General features: G+C 53.0%; 1 protein-coding gene across 1 annotated transcript in view; it reads left to right on the plus strand.

Annotated features, from left to right (window-relative positions):
* The window catches only part of GABBR1 (gamma-aminobutyric acid type B receptor subunit 1), a 68,018-nt gene that overhangs the window by 35,681 nt on the left and 14,730 nt on the right, over positions 1-17,607 (plus strand). Inside the window, exons 14-16 of the mRNA XM_048818999.2 lie at positions 9,415-9,478; positions 10,347-10,424; positions 11,192-11,342. Coding sequence (XP_048674956.2) covers positions 9,415-9,478; positions 10,347-10,424; positions 11,192-11,342 — 293 coding nt within the window. The remainder of the gene's footprint in view (positions 1-9,414; positions 9,479-10,346; positions 10,425-11,191; positions 11,343-17,607) is intronic.

Raw genomic sequence — 17,607 nt, forward strand, 5'->3', positions numbered from 1 at the left:
AGGGGATGGTTCTAGACTATTCTCAGTGGTAGAAGAGGACAGGACAAGGAGTAATGGTCTCAAGTTGCAGTGAGGGAGGTTTAGGTTGGATATTAGGAAAAACTTTTTCACTAGGAGGGTGGTGAAACACTGGAATGCGTTACCTAGGGAGGTGGTAGAATCTCCTTCCTTAGAAGTTTTTAAAGTCAGACTTGACAAAGCCCTGGCTGGGATGATTTAATTGGGGATTGGTCCTGCTTTGAGCAGGGGGTTGGACTAGATGACCTCCTGAGGTCCCTTCCAACCCTGATATTCTATGATTCCTTACCCTGATCCTCTGCCCCTGGCCCTGCGCACCGTGACTCTGTGCCCCCTGACCCAACCCCTGTGACGTAGTAGGGAGTATTAACCTAGTAATGTTGCACTGGAGTTTTATTAGTTTATTGTCTTCTGATAACAAGGGGCGTGCCTCCGTTTCCCTGGGGTACTTCACCAATAGTAGATGGTGATGGGAAATAAGGGTGTGACTTCACTGAGGGATAATACTTGATGGGCAGCATGAACGATGGCAATGGCGGCTGCCCTTCGTAACCTGAGCCCAGGAGGGGGATGGGGCCAGGTGACACCTTCTGCCCTGGAGGAAACTGGACAAAGGCTGGAGGAGGAGCCGGGGGTGTGGCTGGTGGAGGCAGCGGGAAGGTGTTTCAGTTTGGAGCTGGCTGGGGAGATTGGGGGAGGCCCAGAACCTGGATCTGGGCTCCCTGCCCCAAGATGGACCTGTCTGAGGGGGTCCTGTTTTCTGTACCTACAAGCTCTGTTTTAGACTATGTTCCTGTCATCTAATAAACCTCCTGTTTTACTGGGTGACTGAGAGTCATGGTGAACTGCAGGAAGTGGGGGGTGCAGGGCTCTGACTCCCCCACACTCCGTGACAACTGGTGGCAGAAGTGAGATGTACTTTGTCTCATGGATGGCGCTTCCTGCAGTAAGTGACTGGGGAGCAGCAAAATGAAGGGGGATTAACGAGGACCAGGTGTGCTGAAGGCTCAGAAAGGAGTGGTTTCAGAAGGCAGAGGAGCTACGCTTAGGCCCTTGGGAGTGTGTGACCAGCGAGAAGGACTGTTGCAGTAATGGGGTCCCCCTGGGGACTGCGGTGAGCAGTTTCAGGGCCAGAGGAGTCTGTGGCTTGACCCTGGGAGTGAGGTGGTGAGCTGGAAAAGGGCTGGCACAGTAGGGGTTCTTCCAGGAAACTGTGGAGAGCTGAGAGCACACAGGCCTGCGAGTCCACAACAACTTGGGAACAGCGGGGAGATGTATAACCGTTTCCTTAAGAGGGACATTTTAGAGCTGTGCAAGGAGAGGGGGTTTCGCAGAGGGAAAGGCATCAAAGCACAGCTGATTGCCCAGCTGGAGGAGGAGGATCGCTAGGTGGAGCTGATCCCTGTCCCTGAGGGAAGCAGCCCAGCAGATGCAGCGATGGCACTGGTATCTGTACCGGCTGGGAGTGGTCAGACTGCTGCCAAGGGCACTCCGAGGCCCTTCCTACCTATGGCTAGGGGAGGAGCTAGAAGCAGCCAGGCAAGTCCCAGGGGCACTGTGACCCCCGCGGCCAGCAGGGGATCCTCACGGCCAAGCTCCCCGTAGCTGGAGCTGAGGCAGCTGGAATGGAAGAGGGAGATAAAACGGAAAGAGCTGGAGAATCGGGAGAAACAGCTGCAGCATGAACTGGAGTTGGCAAAGCTGAGGAGCAGAGAGCCCCCTGCTGCAGTGAGTGAGGGGGGACCCAGGACTGCATGGAGCTTTGATAAGCACATCCTGTCCCAGTTTAAGGAAGGGGAGGACATAAATGAATTCCTGATGGCCTTTGAGAAGGCCTGTGGGCTGCACAGAGTTGACCCTGCAGACAGGCTCCGGTTTCTCACCCCCTTACTGGACCTCAAAGCCGCAGGGATGTACAGTCAAATGGAAGGGTGGAGGCAAGGGACTATGAACTATTCAAAAAGGCCCTGTTACGTAAGTTTGGGATGACTCTTGAGGCATACTGGAAAAAGTTCCAGAGTCAGTGTAAAACCCCTGAGGACATATATCTGGAACTGTTCCTCCGAATGGATGGCTATGTCAACAAGTGCGCAGATGGAGCCCAGACTAAGGAGGACATGGTTAAATTGGTTGTACTGGAGCACCTGTATGAACATTGCCCATCTGACCTGAGGACAAAAAGCCGGAGGACCTGCAGAGCAGAGGGCAGCTGGCCAACAATTTTGTGGACAACCGGTCAGGGGGTGGAACGGAGGAGTCCCAAAAGAATAAGCCCACCACGGTGCAGAGAGAGAGTTATCCCGGGACCCCACAAAGGGGGAATGTGAAGAACCCCCTCTCAAGGGGAACAACCGGTATCAGGACCAACCGACTGGCTCGAGGGGACCAACCGAACGTGAATTGTTATTACTGTGGGCAGAGAAGCCACATATAGCTCCAGTGCCCCAAGCTTAAGGACAGACTGAGCAAATCGAACCCTCACAGGGTTAACTGGGTAGGGACACAGTCGGAGGAGAGGCAGGCTTCCCAGGCAGTAGGGGCTGGCAGCTTACCAACTGCTCAGGAGGAGGAGTTTCCCAGATCCACTTCTCTGAGGGGCTTGATGCTCCGGACTCAAGGTTCTCAGTTTACAGGGTGGGCTCAGGGTTGCTCTGCGGAGCGAGTGCCTTGTTCCCCTGGAGGTGGACGGGAGGAAGATCAGTGGATACTGGGACATGGGCACTGAGGTGACGCTGGCCCGGCCCGAGGTGGTGGCCCCAGATCGGGTGGTGCCCGATACCTACCTGACCCTGATGGGTGTGAGCGGGACCCCATTCAAGGTGCCCATGGCGTGGGTACATCTGAAATGGAGGGCCAAGGAGCGTCCCAAGGACATGGGGGTGCACCATCATTTGCCCACTGAGGTGTTGATGTGGGCTGACCTAGAGGATTGGCCAAGCAACCCTCAGAACGTCCTAGTCGTGACCCATAGCCAGAGCTGGCAAGGGGCACTACACCCTGACATTCGGGAGGGTACCTCACCAGAGGCGCAGGACACTACCCTGGTGGGGAGGGAGTGTCCAGGGACAAAGTTCAGAGGGGCTGAGGTTTCAGACCCAGCCAGTGAGAGAAAGCAGAGACCCATACCTTCCCCAGCTGATGAATTCCAGGCTGAGTTGCAGAAAGATCACTCCTTGCAAAAGCTAAGGGACCTGGCTGGCCTCAGTGCGGGAAAGGCTGCCAGGAGAGGTTTTTGTGGGAGAAGGGATTCCTGTACCGAGAATGGTCTCCCCCAGGGGATGTGGAGTTGTGAGGGATCCGGAGGCAGCTGGTGGTCCCCCAGAAGTATCACCGCAAGCTACTGTACCTGGCCCATGACATCCCTCTCTCAGGACACCAGGGAATCTGGCGCACCAGGCAGAGGCTGCTACAAAACTTTTACTGGCCTGGAGTCTTTAATACTGTCCAACAGTATTGCAGATCCTGTGACCCTTGTCAGACAGTGGGGTAGCCCCGGGACAAGGGGAAAGCGGCTTTGAGACCTTTGCCCTTGATAGAGGAGCCTGTTCAGAAGGTGGCTGTGGACATAGTGGGGCTTCTCAGCAAGACGACCCGGTTGGGGAAGAAATACATTCTGGTGGTGGTAGATTTCGCTACCTGTTACCCCAAGGCAGTGGCCTTGTCGTCTATCGAAGCAGACACAGTGGCAGATGCGCTCCTTACCATTTTCAGCCAAGTGGTGTTCCCCAAGGAAGTCTTGACAGACCAGAGATCCAACTTCATGTCAGCCCTGCTCTGATGATTGTGGGAGAAATGTGGGGTCTGGCACATCTGGGCCTCAGCATATCACCCCCAGTCCAATGGGCTGGTGGAGAGGTTCAATGGAACTTTAAAGATGATGATGAAAACCTTTATGAACCAGCACCAGCAGGATTGGGGACAAGTATTTACCTCACCTGCTGTTCCCGTACAGGGAAGTACCTCAGGAGTCTGCCAGATTTTCGCCTTTTGAACTGTTATATGGAAGAAGGATAAGGGGGCCCCTGGACCTGATGAGAGACAAATGGGAGGGGAAGGCCACTCCCGATGGAGAATCAGTGGTGGTGTATAGCTTGACCTTCTGAGAAAGACTTGCTGAGTTCATGGGCCAGAGCCCAGAGGAAGCAGAAGGTCTCGTATGACTGCATGGCGCAGGCCCGCGCCTATGCCACCGGGGACCAGGTGATGGTTCTCATTCCTGTGAGAAAAAACGAACTACAAGCCGCCTGGGAAGGCCCTTTCAAAGTTGTCAAGCAACTAAATGAGGTAAACTATATGGTGAAGCTGTCTAACCAGGCACACCGCCACCGGGTGTACCGCGTTAATATGATGAAGCCGTATTATGACGGGGAATATGGTCTTGGCCGTGTGTGGGCATTGGGAGGAGCAGGGAGATGACCCTTTAGTGCATCTATTCCCTGAGACAGGAGCTGGCTCCTCCCTGGAAACAATTCCCCTCTCTGATCAGCTAACACCTGCCCAGCAAGCTGAGATCAGAGGGGTGCTGCATCAGTACCGACAGCTGTTTTCCAACCAGCCTGGACGCACTAATCTGACTGTCCACCGGGTGCAGACAGGGTCGCATCTTCCTATAGGATGCTCCCCCTTCCGAGTCACAAAACTGCTCAGGACATGGAAAGAGAGGTCAGTGACATGCTGGCTTTGGGGGTGATCCAGCCATCGGCCAGCCCTTGGGCCTCTCCTGTAGTGTTACTGTAGTCCCCAAAAAGGATGAGTCAATCCGGTTCTGTGGACTATCGGAAGCTTAATGCCATCACCGTATCTGATGCCTACCCCATGCCAAGGCCTGACGAGCTCCTAGACAAGCTGGGAGGAGCTCACTACCTTACCACTGTGGATCTTACAAAGGGCTACTGGCAAGTGCTGCTGGATGCAGATGCCAGGCTGAAATCTGCCTTTATCACGCCTCTAGGGCTCTATGAGTTCCTGGCCCTGCCTTTCGGATTCAAGGGGGCATCTGCTACCTTCCAGCGCCGGGTGGGTCAGCTGCTGAGGGGGATGGAGAGTTTTGCTGTGGCGTACATTGATGACATCTGCGTCTTTAGCCAGACCTGGGAGGACCATGTGTCCCAGGTTAAACAGGTGCTGGACCGACTCCAGGAGGCTGGCCTGACCATAAAAGCTGAGAAGTGCAAGGTGGGGATGGCCGAAGTATCTTACCTGGGCCACCGGGTGGGGAGCAGCTGCCTAAAGCTAGAACTTGCAACGGTGGAGGCGATCAGAGACTGGCCCGTTCTCCAAACCAAAAAGCAGGTTCAGGCCTTTGTTGGAATGGCTGGGTATTATCGAAAGTTTGTGCCACCCTTTAGCTCCATAGCCATCCCCATCACTGAGCTATGCAAGAAGGAAAAGCCAGACAAGGTGGTCTGGACCGAGCAGTGCCAGATGGCTCTCTGTGCACTGAAGGAGGCTCTGGTCAGAGGCCCAGTTCTGGTAAACCCAGACTTTAACAAGCCCTTTATAGTGTTCACCGACGCCTCAGACATGGGGCTGGGTGCAGTGTTAATGCAGGAGGAAGAAAAGGGGGAGAGACATCCCATCGTGTACCTGAGCCAGAAGTTGTTACCTCGGGAGCAAAACTATGCGGCCGTAGAAAAGGAATGCCGGGCTATGGTATGGGCCCTTAAGAAACTACAGCTATATCTATTTGGGCAACACTTCACTGTGTACACTGACCAGTCTCCCTTGACCTGGCTACACCTGATGAAAGGAGCCAATGCCAAGCATCTTTTTTGCCTCCGTCTTCACGAACAAGGTCAGCTCCCAGACTGCTGCGCTGGGCATCACAACATGGGGAATAGATGGCCAGCCCTCTGTGGAGAAAGAGGTGGTTAGGGACTATTTAGAAAAGCTGGATATGCACAAGTCCATGGGGCCGGACGAGTTGCATCCGAGAGTGCTAAAGGAACTGGCGGCTGTGATTGCAGAGCCATTGGCCATTATCTTTGAAAACTCGTGGCGAACGGGGGAAGTCCCGGATGACTGGAAAAAGGCTAATGTAGTGCCAATCTTTAAAAAAGGGAAGAAGGAGGATCCTGGGAACTACAGGCCAGTCAGCCTCACCTCAGTCCCTGGAAAAATCATGGAGCAGGTCCTCAAAGAATCAATCCTGAAGCACTTACATGAGAGGAAAGTGATCAGGAACGGTCAGCATGGATTCACCAAGGGAAGGTCATGCCTGACTAATCTAATCACCTTCTCTGATGAGATTACTGGTTCTGTGGATGAAGGGAAAGCAGTGGATGTATTGTTTCTTGACTTTAGCAAAGCTTTTGACACGGTCTCCCACAGTATTCTTGTCAGCAAGTTAAAGAAGTATGGGCTGGATGAATGCACTATAAGGTGGGTAGAAAGTTGGCTAGATTGTCGGGCTCAACGGGTAGTGATCAATGGCTCCATGTCTAGTTGGCAGCCGGTATCAAGTGGAGTGCCCCAGGGGTCGTTCCTGGGGCCGGTTTTGTTCAATATCTTCATAAATGATCTGGAGGATGGTGTGGATTGCACTCTCAGCAAATTTGCGGATGACACTAAACTGGGAGGAGTGGTAGATACGCTGGAGGGCAGGAATAGGATACAGAGGGACCTAGACAAATTGGAGGATTGGGCCAAAAGAAATCTGATGAGGTTCAATAAGGATAAGTGCAGGGTCCTGCACTTAGGACGGAAGAACCCAATGCACCGCTACAGACTAGGGACCGAATGGCTACGCAGCAGTTCTGGAAAAGGACCTAGGGGTGACAGTGGACGAGAAGCTGGATATGAGTCAGCAGTGTGCCCTTGTTGCCAAGAAGGCCAATGGCATTTTGGGATGTATAAGTAGGGGCATAGCGAGCAGATCGAGGGACGTGATCGTCCCCCTCTATTCGACATTGGTGAGGCCTCATCTGGAGTACTGTGTCCAGTTTTGGGCCCCACACTACAAGAAGGATGTGGATAAATTGGAGAGAGTCCAGTGAAGGGCAACAAAAATGATTAGGGGTCTGGAACACACGACTTATGAGGAGAGGCTGAGGGAACTGGGATTGTTTAGTCTGCAGAAGAGAAGAATGAGGGGGGATTTGATAGCTGCTTTCAACTACCTGAGAGATGGTTCCAGAGAGGATGGATCTAGACTATTCTCAGTGGTAGAAGAGGACAGGACAAGGAGTAATGGTCTCAAGTTGCACTGGGGGAGGTTTAGATTGGATATTAGGAAAAACTTTTTCACTAGGAGGATGGTGAAACGCTGGAATGTGTTACCTAGGGAGGTGGTAGAATCTCCTTCCTTAGAAGTTTTTAAGGTCAGACTTGACAAAGCCCTGGCTGGGATGATTTAACTGGGGATTGGTCCTGCTTTGAGCAGGGGGTTGGACTAGATGACCTCCTGAGGTCCCTTCCAACCCTGATATTCTATGATTTTATTCTATGATTCTATGATTCCTGAGATGGAGCCTGCTCCTGCAGGATTACGATATGGAGGTGGTCCATGTGAAGGGGAGTGCCAACGTGATAGCTGATGTGTTGTCCCGGAGAGGGGGCCCTGAACTTCCCCAGGTCACTGGTTAGAGTGACCCCGCTCAGTTCAGTCTTGAAGGGGGGAGAGATGTGACGGAGTGGGGAGTATTAACCTGGTAATGTTGCATGGGAGTTTTACTAGTTTACTATCTTCTGCTTACACAAGACATGCCTCCGTTTCCCTGGGGTACTGCACCAATACTCGATGGTGATGGGAAATAAGGGTGTGACTTCACTGAGGGATGATACTTGACGGCCAGCACATAAAGAATGGCGGCTGCCTTCATAACCTGAGCCCAGGAGAGGGTTGGGGCCAGGTAACACCTTCTTCCTGGAAACTGGACAAAGGCTGAAGACGGGGCCGGGGGTGTGGCTGGTGGAGACAGCGGGAAGGTGTTTCAGTTTGGAGCTGGCTGGGGAGATGGTGGGAGGCCCAGAACCTGGGTCTGAGCTCCTCACCCCTCAAAAGAGAGTTGACTGAGGGGTCTTGTTTTCTGTATCTACAAGCCCTGTTTTGGATTGTGTTCCTGTCGTCTAATAAACCTTTTGTTTTACTGGGTGGCTGAGAGTCGTGGTGAATTGCAGGAAGTGGGGGGTGCAGGGCCCTGACTCCCCCACACTCGGTAACAACCCAGCACCGCCAATCCCATGCCCCCTGACCGCAACCCTACACCCCTAACGCCCACCTCAGCACCGAGATCTATCATACCCTCAACTCCGCCTCTGAGGGGGTGTCGGTGAGTGACCCCTGCACCCCCTAATTCACACCCCACCCCCCGACCCTGCACCCCCTATTGTCTGCCCCATCACTGACGAGATCTACCATGCCCTCAACTGCTCCGCCATCGAGGGGGTGTCAACGACTGACCCCGTGACCCTGTGTCCCCTGACTCTGCACCACTGTCCCCTCTAAGCTGTGCACGTGTGCGCGTGCACACAGATCCGAAACTCCACGCACACGGTGAAACACAAAAGTTTGCACAGAAGCACAAAAATTTGCACAGAAGAAATTTTTTGCACACACGGCCTGTCAGAAATTAGAGGGAACATTGCCCTGCACCCTCTGACCCTGACTGCACCCGCTGTCCCTGACCCTGCGCCCCTAACACCCACCCTATCACCAATGAGATCTACTGTGCCCTCAACTCCTCTGCCTTTGAGGGGGTGCCGGTGAGTGACCCCCTCGCCCCCCGACCTTGCACCCCCTGAATCTGATCCTGCACCCCTAACGCCCACCCCATCACTGAGATCTATCGCGCCCTCAACTCCTCCACCCTCGAGGGGGTGTTGGTGAGTGACCCCCCCCCGTGCTCTCTTACCCCAACCCCGCGCTCCCAACCCCCATCCTGTGCCTCTAACACCTACCCCATCACCGACAGGATCTGCCATGCCCTCTACTCCTCCGCCTTCGAGGGGGTGTCAGTGAGTGACCCCTGTGACCCCTAATTCACACCCTGTGACCCCAACCCTGACCCTGCACCCCCAACCTTAATGTCATTCCCTGCACCCATAATTCTAACCGACTCCATAACCCCACTCCCTGCACTCCTAACCCCTATCCCTAACCCCTGCACTCTCTTTAGCGCCCCCCATCCCCAGCAAGGCCCTAGTCCCATCCCCCAGCCTGTAGGCCCAGGGCTCAGCCTGGCTCTGTGGGCATTGAGCTCCATGCCAGGAAGCCAGTGTCCCTGCTCCCCGGCCCCCAGGTTCCCCAGCCCCCCAGCACAGCGCGCCCTGCACATTGCTGCCAGCTCAGCAGGGCAGTCCCCCGTCAGTGAGCGCTGCCCACCAGGCGACAGCCCTAGTGCTGCTGCCAGCAAGGAGCACCTCGTGACGCTGGTCTGTGTGTATTTCCCCCGCCAGGGTCACGTGGTATTCGACGCCAGTGGCTCCCGCATGGCCTGGACCCTCATTGAACAGCTGCAGGGTGAGTGACAACCCCGCCCTGCGCAACAGCTCAACAGCCCCTGCCCCACACAACAGCTCGACAACCCCTGCCCCACACAACAGCTCGACAATCCTATCACTGTGCAACACCACAACACTACAGTCCCCTGCACAACATCGCACAGCTACCCCACCCAACACACCACACAGCACAACAACCCTCCACACTGCACAACACAACACCATGCCATGAAACAGCACCACAGACACAACAAACCCACCCCACAGAACAGCCCTCTGCTCACACCACACAGGGATTCACCACAGAGCAACACATGAATCCCGCACACACCACGCAGCACAGCACAATCACCCAGCACAACACAACAGCACTCCCCCAAGCACACCACACCACACAACAACCCCTGAACACACCACACACCACACTACACTAGGACACCCAAGACAACAATGCCTTTCTCCCACACGTCCTGGCATGCCAACCCCAGGACACTACACAACAACCCCTAGTTCCAGGATGACAGACAGCCTAGCGCTCTCCAACCCTCCTGCCTGGCAGCTCTCTTTGTCTTCAGCAGCACTTCGCTGACGGGTCCTTCACTCGCTCCGGTCTTCGGCACTGAAGGACCCTTCCGCCATCGCAACGCCGCCAAAGGCTGGAAAGAGTGAAGGACCCGATGCCGAAGGGCTGCTGAAGACCCGGAGCGCTGCCGGGTGAGTCAAAATTGAAAAGGCGCCAAAGAATTAAAAAGGCGCCACTTCTGCTCGGTGGGGGAGCAGCCCCCGCCCCGCTCCCCTGCTAGCTACACTACAGGGTGGTGGCGGGGGGGAGCTCTGTGCACTTGGAGCTTGTCCCCCTGGTCTGACCCATCCCCCTCTCCCAGCAGGAGGGGTCTACAAGAAGATCGGCTACTACGACAGCACCAAGGACAACCTGTCCTGGTACAACAACGACAAGTGGATTGGTGAGCCAGGGCTGCTCACACCGCCAGGGGTTATGGGAACCGCCCCCCTGGGGTTCCTGTTCCTTGGCGTCCGGCACCTCCCGCCACTGGGAGTTATGGGAACCGCCTCCCTGGGGTTCCTGTTCCTTGGCATCCGGCACCTCCCGCCGCCAGGGGTTATGTGAACCACCCCCCTGGGGTTCCTGTTCCTTGGTGTCCAGCACCTCCCACCGCCAGGGGTTATGGGAACCGCCCCCCTGAAGTTCCTGTTCCTGGGCATCCAGCACCTCCCGCTGCCGGGGATTGTGGGAACCGCCCCCCTGGGGTTTCCATTCCTGGGCATCCGGCACCTCCTGCCGCCAGGGGTTGTGGGAACTTCCCCCTTGGGGTTCTTGTTGCCAGGGTCTCTGGTCCTGCCCACTGCCAAGGATTGTGGGAACTGCCACCCTGGGGTTCTTGTCACCAGGGTCTCTGGCCCTGCGTGCTACTGGGGATTGTGGGAACTTCCCCCCAGGGGTTCCTGTCACCAAGGGATCTGGCCCCACTGCCGTCAAGAGTTTTGGGAATTGCTCCCAGTGGGGGTGGGGACAGACATGGGTCCCTGTGGATTCGAGGGCTTGTCTGGATGCTGGGACTGTGTGGGTCACTGAGGGCGTGAACCTCCCCCTGCCTTGAGCCAGGGCCTGATCTTGCGCTTGAGGCGCCTTCCCCTCCTCCGGGGCTGGGGGGACATGGGGGCGGTGCTGTGCTTAGGTCAGTCCCCCCTCTTACTGTGCTCTTTGCTGCAGGGGATGCTCCCCCGGCTGACTACACCAAGGTGATCACCACCTTCCGTTTCCTATCGCAGAAGCTCTTCATTTCAGTGTCGGTGCTTGCGAGCCTGGGCATCCTGCTGGCCATCATCTGCCTGGCCTTCAACATCTACAATGGGCACGTCCGGTCAGTGACCCCCACCCACCTGCCCAATGCCAACTCCCCACCTCCCCCAGCCTGGGCATCCTGCTGGCCATTGCCTGCCTGGCCTTCAACATCTACAACAGACACGTCCATTCAGTGCCCCCCACATCCCTAACCCATGGCTACCCCCCCACTCCCTGGACTGGGCATCCTGCTGGCCATCATCTGCCTAGCCTTTAACACTTACAATGGGCACGTCCAGTCAGCGGCCCCCGACCCCCTGCCCCACGGCTACCCCCCACTCCCCAGCCTGGGCATCCTGCTGGCCATCTTCTGCCTGGCCTTCAGCATCTACAATGGGCAAGTCTGGTCCATGCTCTCCTATGACTTTCCTCTCTGGTGTTATCTGGACCAGTGATCTGCTAGGTCACTCCAATCCTTGTCTCTGGGAGCCAGCCTTACCCTGCACTGCTGTGAGAACCCCCATTCCTGGGTTGTTCACATACAGCCTCTAGCATGTAAGCTGCTCCTTGGATTGTGCACCCAAATGAAGTGGGATACCAGGAGAAAGCATGAGCAGGAGCGCGTGAGAGGGGAAGGCTCCTGCCTCATACTGAGAAAGCGGGACAATCAGTGAGTTATCTCAAGTGCCTATACACAAATGCAAGAAACCTGGGAAACAAGCAGGGCAAACTGGAAGTCCTGGCATAGTCAAAGAATTATGATGTGATTGGAATAACAGAGACTTGGTGGGTTAACTCACATGACTGGAGTACTGTTATGGATGGATATAAACTGTTCAGGAAGGGCAGGCGGGGCAGTAAAGGTGGGAGAGTTGCATTGTATGTAAGAGAGCAGGATGACTGCTCAGAGCTCCGGTATGAAACTGCAGAGAAACCTGAGAGTCTCTGGATTAAATTTAGACGTGTGAACAACAAGAGTGATGTCATGATGGGAGTCTGCTATAGACCACCAGACCAGGGGGATGAGGTGGACGAGGCTTTCTTCTGGCAACTAACGGAAGTTACTAGATCGCAGGCCCTGGTTCTCATGGGAGACTTCAATCACTCTGATATCTGCTGGCAGAGCAATACAGCAGTGCACAGACAATCCAAGAAGTTTTTGGAAAGTGTAGGGGACAATTTCATGGTGCAAGTGCTGGAGGAACCATCCAGGGGCAGAGCTCTTCTTGGCCTGCTGCTCACAAACAGGGAAGATTTAGTAGGGGAAGCAAAAGTGGATGGGAACCAGGGAGGCAGTGACCATGAGATGGTTGAGTTCATGATCCTGGCAAAAGGAAGAAAGGAGAGCAGCAGAATACGGGGACCCTGGACTTCAGAAAAGCAGACTTTGACTCCCTCAGGGAACTGATGGGCAGGATCCCCTGGGAGAATAACATGGGGGGAAAGGAGTCCAGGAGAGTTGGCTGTATTTTAAAGAATCCTTATTGAGGTTACAGAAACAAACCATCCCGATGTGTAGAAAGAATAGTAAATATGGCAGGCGACCCCAGCTTGGCTTAACAGTGAAATCCTTGCTGATCTTAAACACAAAGAAGAAGCTTACAAGAAGTGGAAGATTGGACAAATGACCAGGGAGGTGTATAAAAATATTGCTCAGGCATGCAGGAGTGAAATCAGGAAGGACAAATCACACTTGGATTTACAGCTAGCAAGAGATGTTAAGAGTAACAAGAAGGGTTTCTTCAGGTATGTTGGCAACGAGAAGAAAGTCAAGGAAAGTGTGGGCCCCTTACTGAATGGGGGAGGCACCCTAGTGATAGAGGATGTGGAAAAAGCTAATGTACTCAATGTTTTTTTCCCCTCTGTCTTCACGAGCAAGGTCAGCTCCCAGACTACTGCACTGGGCAGCACAGCATGGGGAGGAGGCGACCAGCCCTCTGTGAAGAAAGAAGTGGTTCGGGACTATTTAGAAAAGCTGGATGAGCACAAGTCCATGATGCCAGATGCACTGCATCCAAGGCTGGCTGTATTTCAAGGAATCCCTGTTGAGGTTACAGGGACAAACCATCCCAATGAGTCGAAAGAATAGTAAATATGGCAGGCGACCAGCTTGGCTTAATGGTGAAATCTTAGCAGATCTTAAACATAAAAAAGAAGCTTACAAGAAGTGGAAGGTTGGACATATGACCAGGGAAGAGTATAAAAATATTGCTCGGGCATGTAGGAATGTTATCAGGAGGGCCAAATCGCACCTGGAGCTGCAGCTAGCCAGAGATGTCAAGAGTAACAAGAAGGGTTTCTTCAGGTATGTTGGCAACAAGCAGAAAGCCAAGGAATGTGTGGGCCCCTTACTGAATGAGGGAGGCAAACTAGTGACAGAGGATGTGGAAAAAGCTAATGTACTCAATGCTTTTTTTGCCTCTGTTTTCACTAACAAGGTCAGCTCCCAGACTGCTACGCTGGGCATCACAAAATGGGGAAGAGATGGACAGCCCTCTGTGGAGAAAGAGGTGGTTAGGGACTATTTAGAAAAGCTGGACGTGCACAAGTCCATGGGGCCGGACGAGTTGCATCCGAGAGTGCTGAAGGAACTGGCGGCTGTGATTGCAGAGCCATTGGCCATTATCTTTGAAAACTCGTGGCGAACCGGGGAAGTCCCGGATGACTGGAAAAAGGCTAATGTAGTGCCAATCTTTAAAAAAGCGAAGAAGGAGGATCCTGGGAACTACAGGCCAGTCAGCCTCACTTCAGTCCCTGGAAAAATCATGGAGCAGGTCCTCAAAGAATCAATCCTGAAGCACTTGCATGAGAGGAAAGTGATCAGGAACAGCCAGCATGGATTCACCAAGGGAAGGTCATGCCTGACTAATCTAATCGCCTTCTCTGATGAGATTACTGGTTCTGTGGATGAAGGGAAAGCAGTGGATGTATTGTTTCTTGACTTTAGCAAAGCTTTTGACACGGTCTCCCACAGTATTCTTGTCAGCAAGTTAAGGAAGTATGGGCTGGATGAATGGACTATAAGGTGGATAGAAAGATGGCTAGATTGTCGGGCTCAACGGGTAGTTATCAATGGCTCCATGTCTAGTTGGCAGCCGGTATCAAGTGGAGTGCCCCAAGGTTCGGTCCTGGGGCCGGTTTTGTTCAATATCTTCATAAATGATCTGGAGGATGGTGTGGATTGCACTCTCAGCAAATTTGCGGATGATACTAAACTGGGAGGAGTGGTAGATACGCTGGAGGGGAGGGATAGGATACAGAAGGACCTAGACAAATTGGAGGATTGGGCCAAAAGAAATCTGATGAGGTTCAATAAGGATAAGTGCAGGGTCCTGCACTTAGGACGGAAGAACCCAATGCACAGCTACAGACTAGGGACCGAATGGCTAGGCAGCAGTTCTGCGGAAAAGGACCTAGGGGTGACAGTGGACGAGAAGCTGGATATGAGTCAGCAGTGTGCCCTTGTTGCCAAGAAGGCCAATGGCATTTTGGGATGTATAAGTAGGGGCATAGCGAGCAGATCGAGGGACGTGATCGTCCCCCTCTATTCGACATTGGTGAGGCCTCATCTGGAGTACTGTGTCCAGTTTTGGGCCCCACACTTCAAGAAGGATGTGGATAAATTGGAGAGAGTCCAGCGAAGGGCAACAAAAATGATTAGGGGTCTGGAACACATGAGTTATGAGGAGAGGCTGAGGGAGCTGGGATTGTTTAGCCTGCAGAAGAGAAGAATGAGTGGGGATTTGATAGCTGCTTTCAACTACCTGAAAGGGGGTTCCAAAGAGGATGGCTCTAGACCGTTCTCAATGGTATCAGATGACAGAACGAGGAGTAATGGTCTCAAGCTGCAGTGGGGGAGGTTTAGATTGGATATTAGGAAAAACTTTTTCACTAAGAGGGTGGTGAAACACTGGAATGCATTACCTAGGGAGGTGGTAGAATCTCCTTCCTTAGAGGTTTTTAAGGTCAGGCTTGACAAAGCCCTGGCTGGGATGATTTAACTGGGAATTGGTCCTGCTTTGAGCAGGGGGTTGGACTAGATGACCTTCTGGGGTCCCTTCCAACCCTTATATTCTATGATTCTATGAAGGGTTCTAAAGGAGTTGGCGAATGTGAGTGCAGAGCCATTGGCCATATCTTTGAAAACTCATGGTGAGGGGGGGAGGTCCCGTATGACTGGGAAAAGGCTAATGTAGTGCCCATCTTCTAAAAAGGGCAGAAGGAGGATCCAGGGAACTACAGGCCAGTCAGCCTTACTTCAGTCCCTGGAAAAATCATGGAGCAGGTCCTCAGGGGATCAATTCTGAAGCACTTCGAGGAGAGGAAAGTGATCAGGAACAGTCAGCATGGATTCACCAAGGGCAAATCATGCCTGACTAATCTAATTGCCTTCTATGACGAGATAACTGACTCTGAGGGGAAAGCAGTGGACATGTTATTCCTTGACTTTAGCAAAGCTTTTGATATGGTTTCCCACAGTATTCTTGTCAGCAAGTTAAGGAAGTATGGGCTGGATGAATGGACTATAAGGTGGATAGAAAGTTGGCTAGATTGTCGGGCTCAACGGGTAGTTATCAATGGCTCCATGTCTAGTTGGCAGCCGGTATCAAGTGGAGTGCCCCAAGGTTCAGTCCTGGGGCCGGTTTTGTTCAATATCTTCATAAATGATCTGGAGGATGGTGTGGATTGCACTCTCAGCAAATTTGCGGATGATACTAAACTGGGAGGAGTGGTAGATACGCTGGAGGGGAGGTATAGGATACAGAAGGACCTAGACAAATTGGAGGATTGGGCCAAAAGAAATCTGATGAGGTTCAATAAGGATAAGTGCAGGGTCCTGCACTTAGGACGGAAGAACCCAATGCACAGCTACAGACTAGGGACCGAATGGCTAGGCAGCAGTTCTGCGGAAAAGGACCTAGGGGTGACAGTGGACGAGAAGCTGGATATGAGTCAGCAGTGTGCCCTTGTTGCCAAGAAGGCCAATGGCATTTTGGGATGTATAAGTAGGGGCATAGCGAGCAGATCGAGGGACGTGATCGTTCCCCTCTATTCGACATTGGTGAGGCCTCATCTGGAGTACTGTGTCCAGTTTTGGGCCCCACACTTCAAGAAGGATGTGGATAAATTGGAGAGAGTCCAGCGAAGGGCAACAAAAATGATTAGGGGTCTGGAACACATGAGTTATGAGGAGAGGCTGAGGGAGCTGGGATTGTTTAGCCTGCAGAAGAGAAGAATGAGTGGGGATTTGATAGCTGCTTTCAACTACCTGAAAGGGGGTTCCAAAGAGGATGGCTCTAGACCGTTCTCAATGGTATCAGATGACAGAACGAGGAGTAATGGTCTCAAGCTGCAGTGGGGGAGGTTTAGATTGGATATTAGGAAAAACTTTTTCACTAAGAGGGTGGTGAAACACTGGAATGCATTACCTAGGGAGGTGGTAGAATCTCCTTCCTTAGAGGTTTTTAAGGTCAGGCTTGACAAAGCCCTGGCTGGGATGATTTAACTGGGAATTGGTCCTGCTTTGAGCAGGGGGTTGGACTAGATGACCTTCTGGGGTCCCTTCCAACCCTTATATTCTATGATTCTATGAAGGGTTCTAAAGGAGTTGGCGAATGTGAGTGCAGAGCCATTGGCCATATCTTTGAAAACTCATGGTGAGGGGGGGAGGTCCCGTATGACTGGGAAAAGGCTAATGTAGTGCCCATCTTCTAAAAAGGGCAGAAGGAGGATCCAGGGAACTACAGGCCAGTCAGCCTTACTTCAGTCCCTGGAAAAATCATGGAGCAGGTCCTCAGGGGATCAATTCTGAAGCACTTCGAGGAGAGGAAAGTGATCAGGAACAGTCAGCATGGATTCACCAAGGGCAAATCATGCCTGACTAATCTAATTGCCTTCTATGACGAGATAACTGACTCTGAGGGGAAAGCAGTGGACATGTTATTCCTTGACTTTAGCAAAGCTTTTGATATGGTTTCCCACAGTATTCTTGCCAGCAAGTTAAAGAAGTATGGGCTGGATGAATGGACTATAAGGTGGATAGAAAACTGGCTAGATCGTAAGGCTCAACAGATAGTGATCAATAGCTCCATGTCTAGTTGGCAGCCGCTGTCAAGCAGAGTGCCCCAAGGGTCAGTCCTGGGGCCGGTTTTGTTCAATATCTTCATTAATGATCTGGAGGATGGTGTGGTTTGCACCCTCAGCAAGTTTGCAGATGACACTAAACTCGGAGGAGTGGTAGATACACTGGAGGGTAGGGGTAGGATACAGAGGGACCTAGACAAATTGGAGGATTGGGCCAAAAGAAATCTGATGAGGTTCAACAAGGACAAGTGCAGAGTCCT

The sequence above is a fragment of the Caretta caretta genome, chromosome 14 (assembly GCF_965140235.1).
Source record: "Caretta caretta isolate rCarCar2 chromosome 14, rCarCar1.hap1, whole genome shotgun sequence".
NCBI classification, from domain to species: Eukaryota; Metazoa; Chordata; order Testudines; family Cheloniidae; genus Caretta; species Caretta caretta.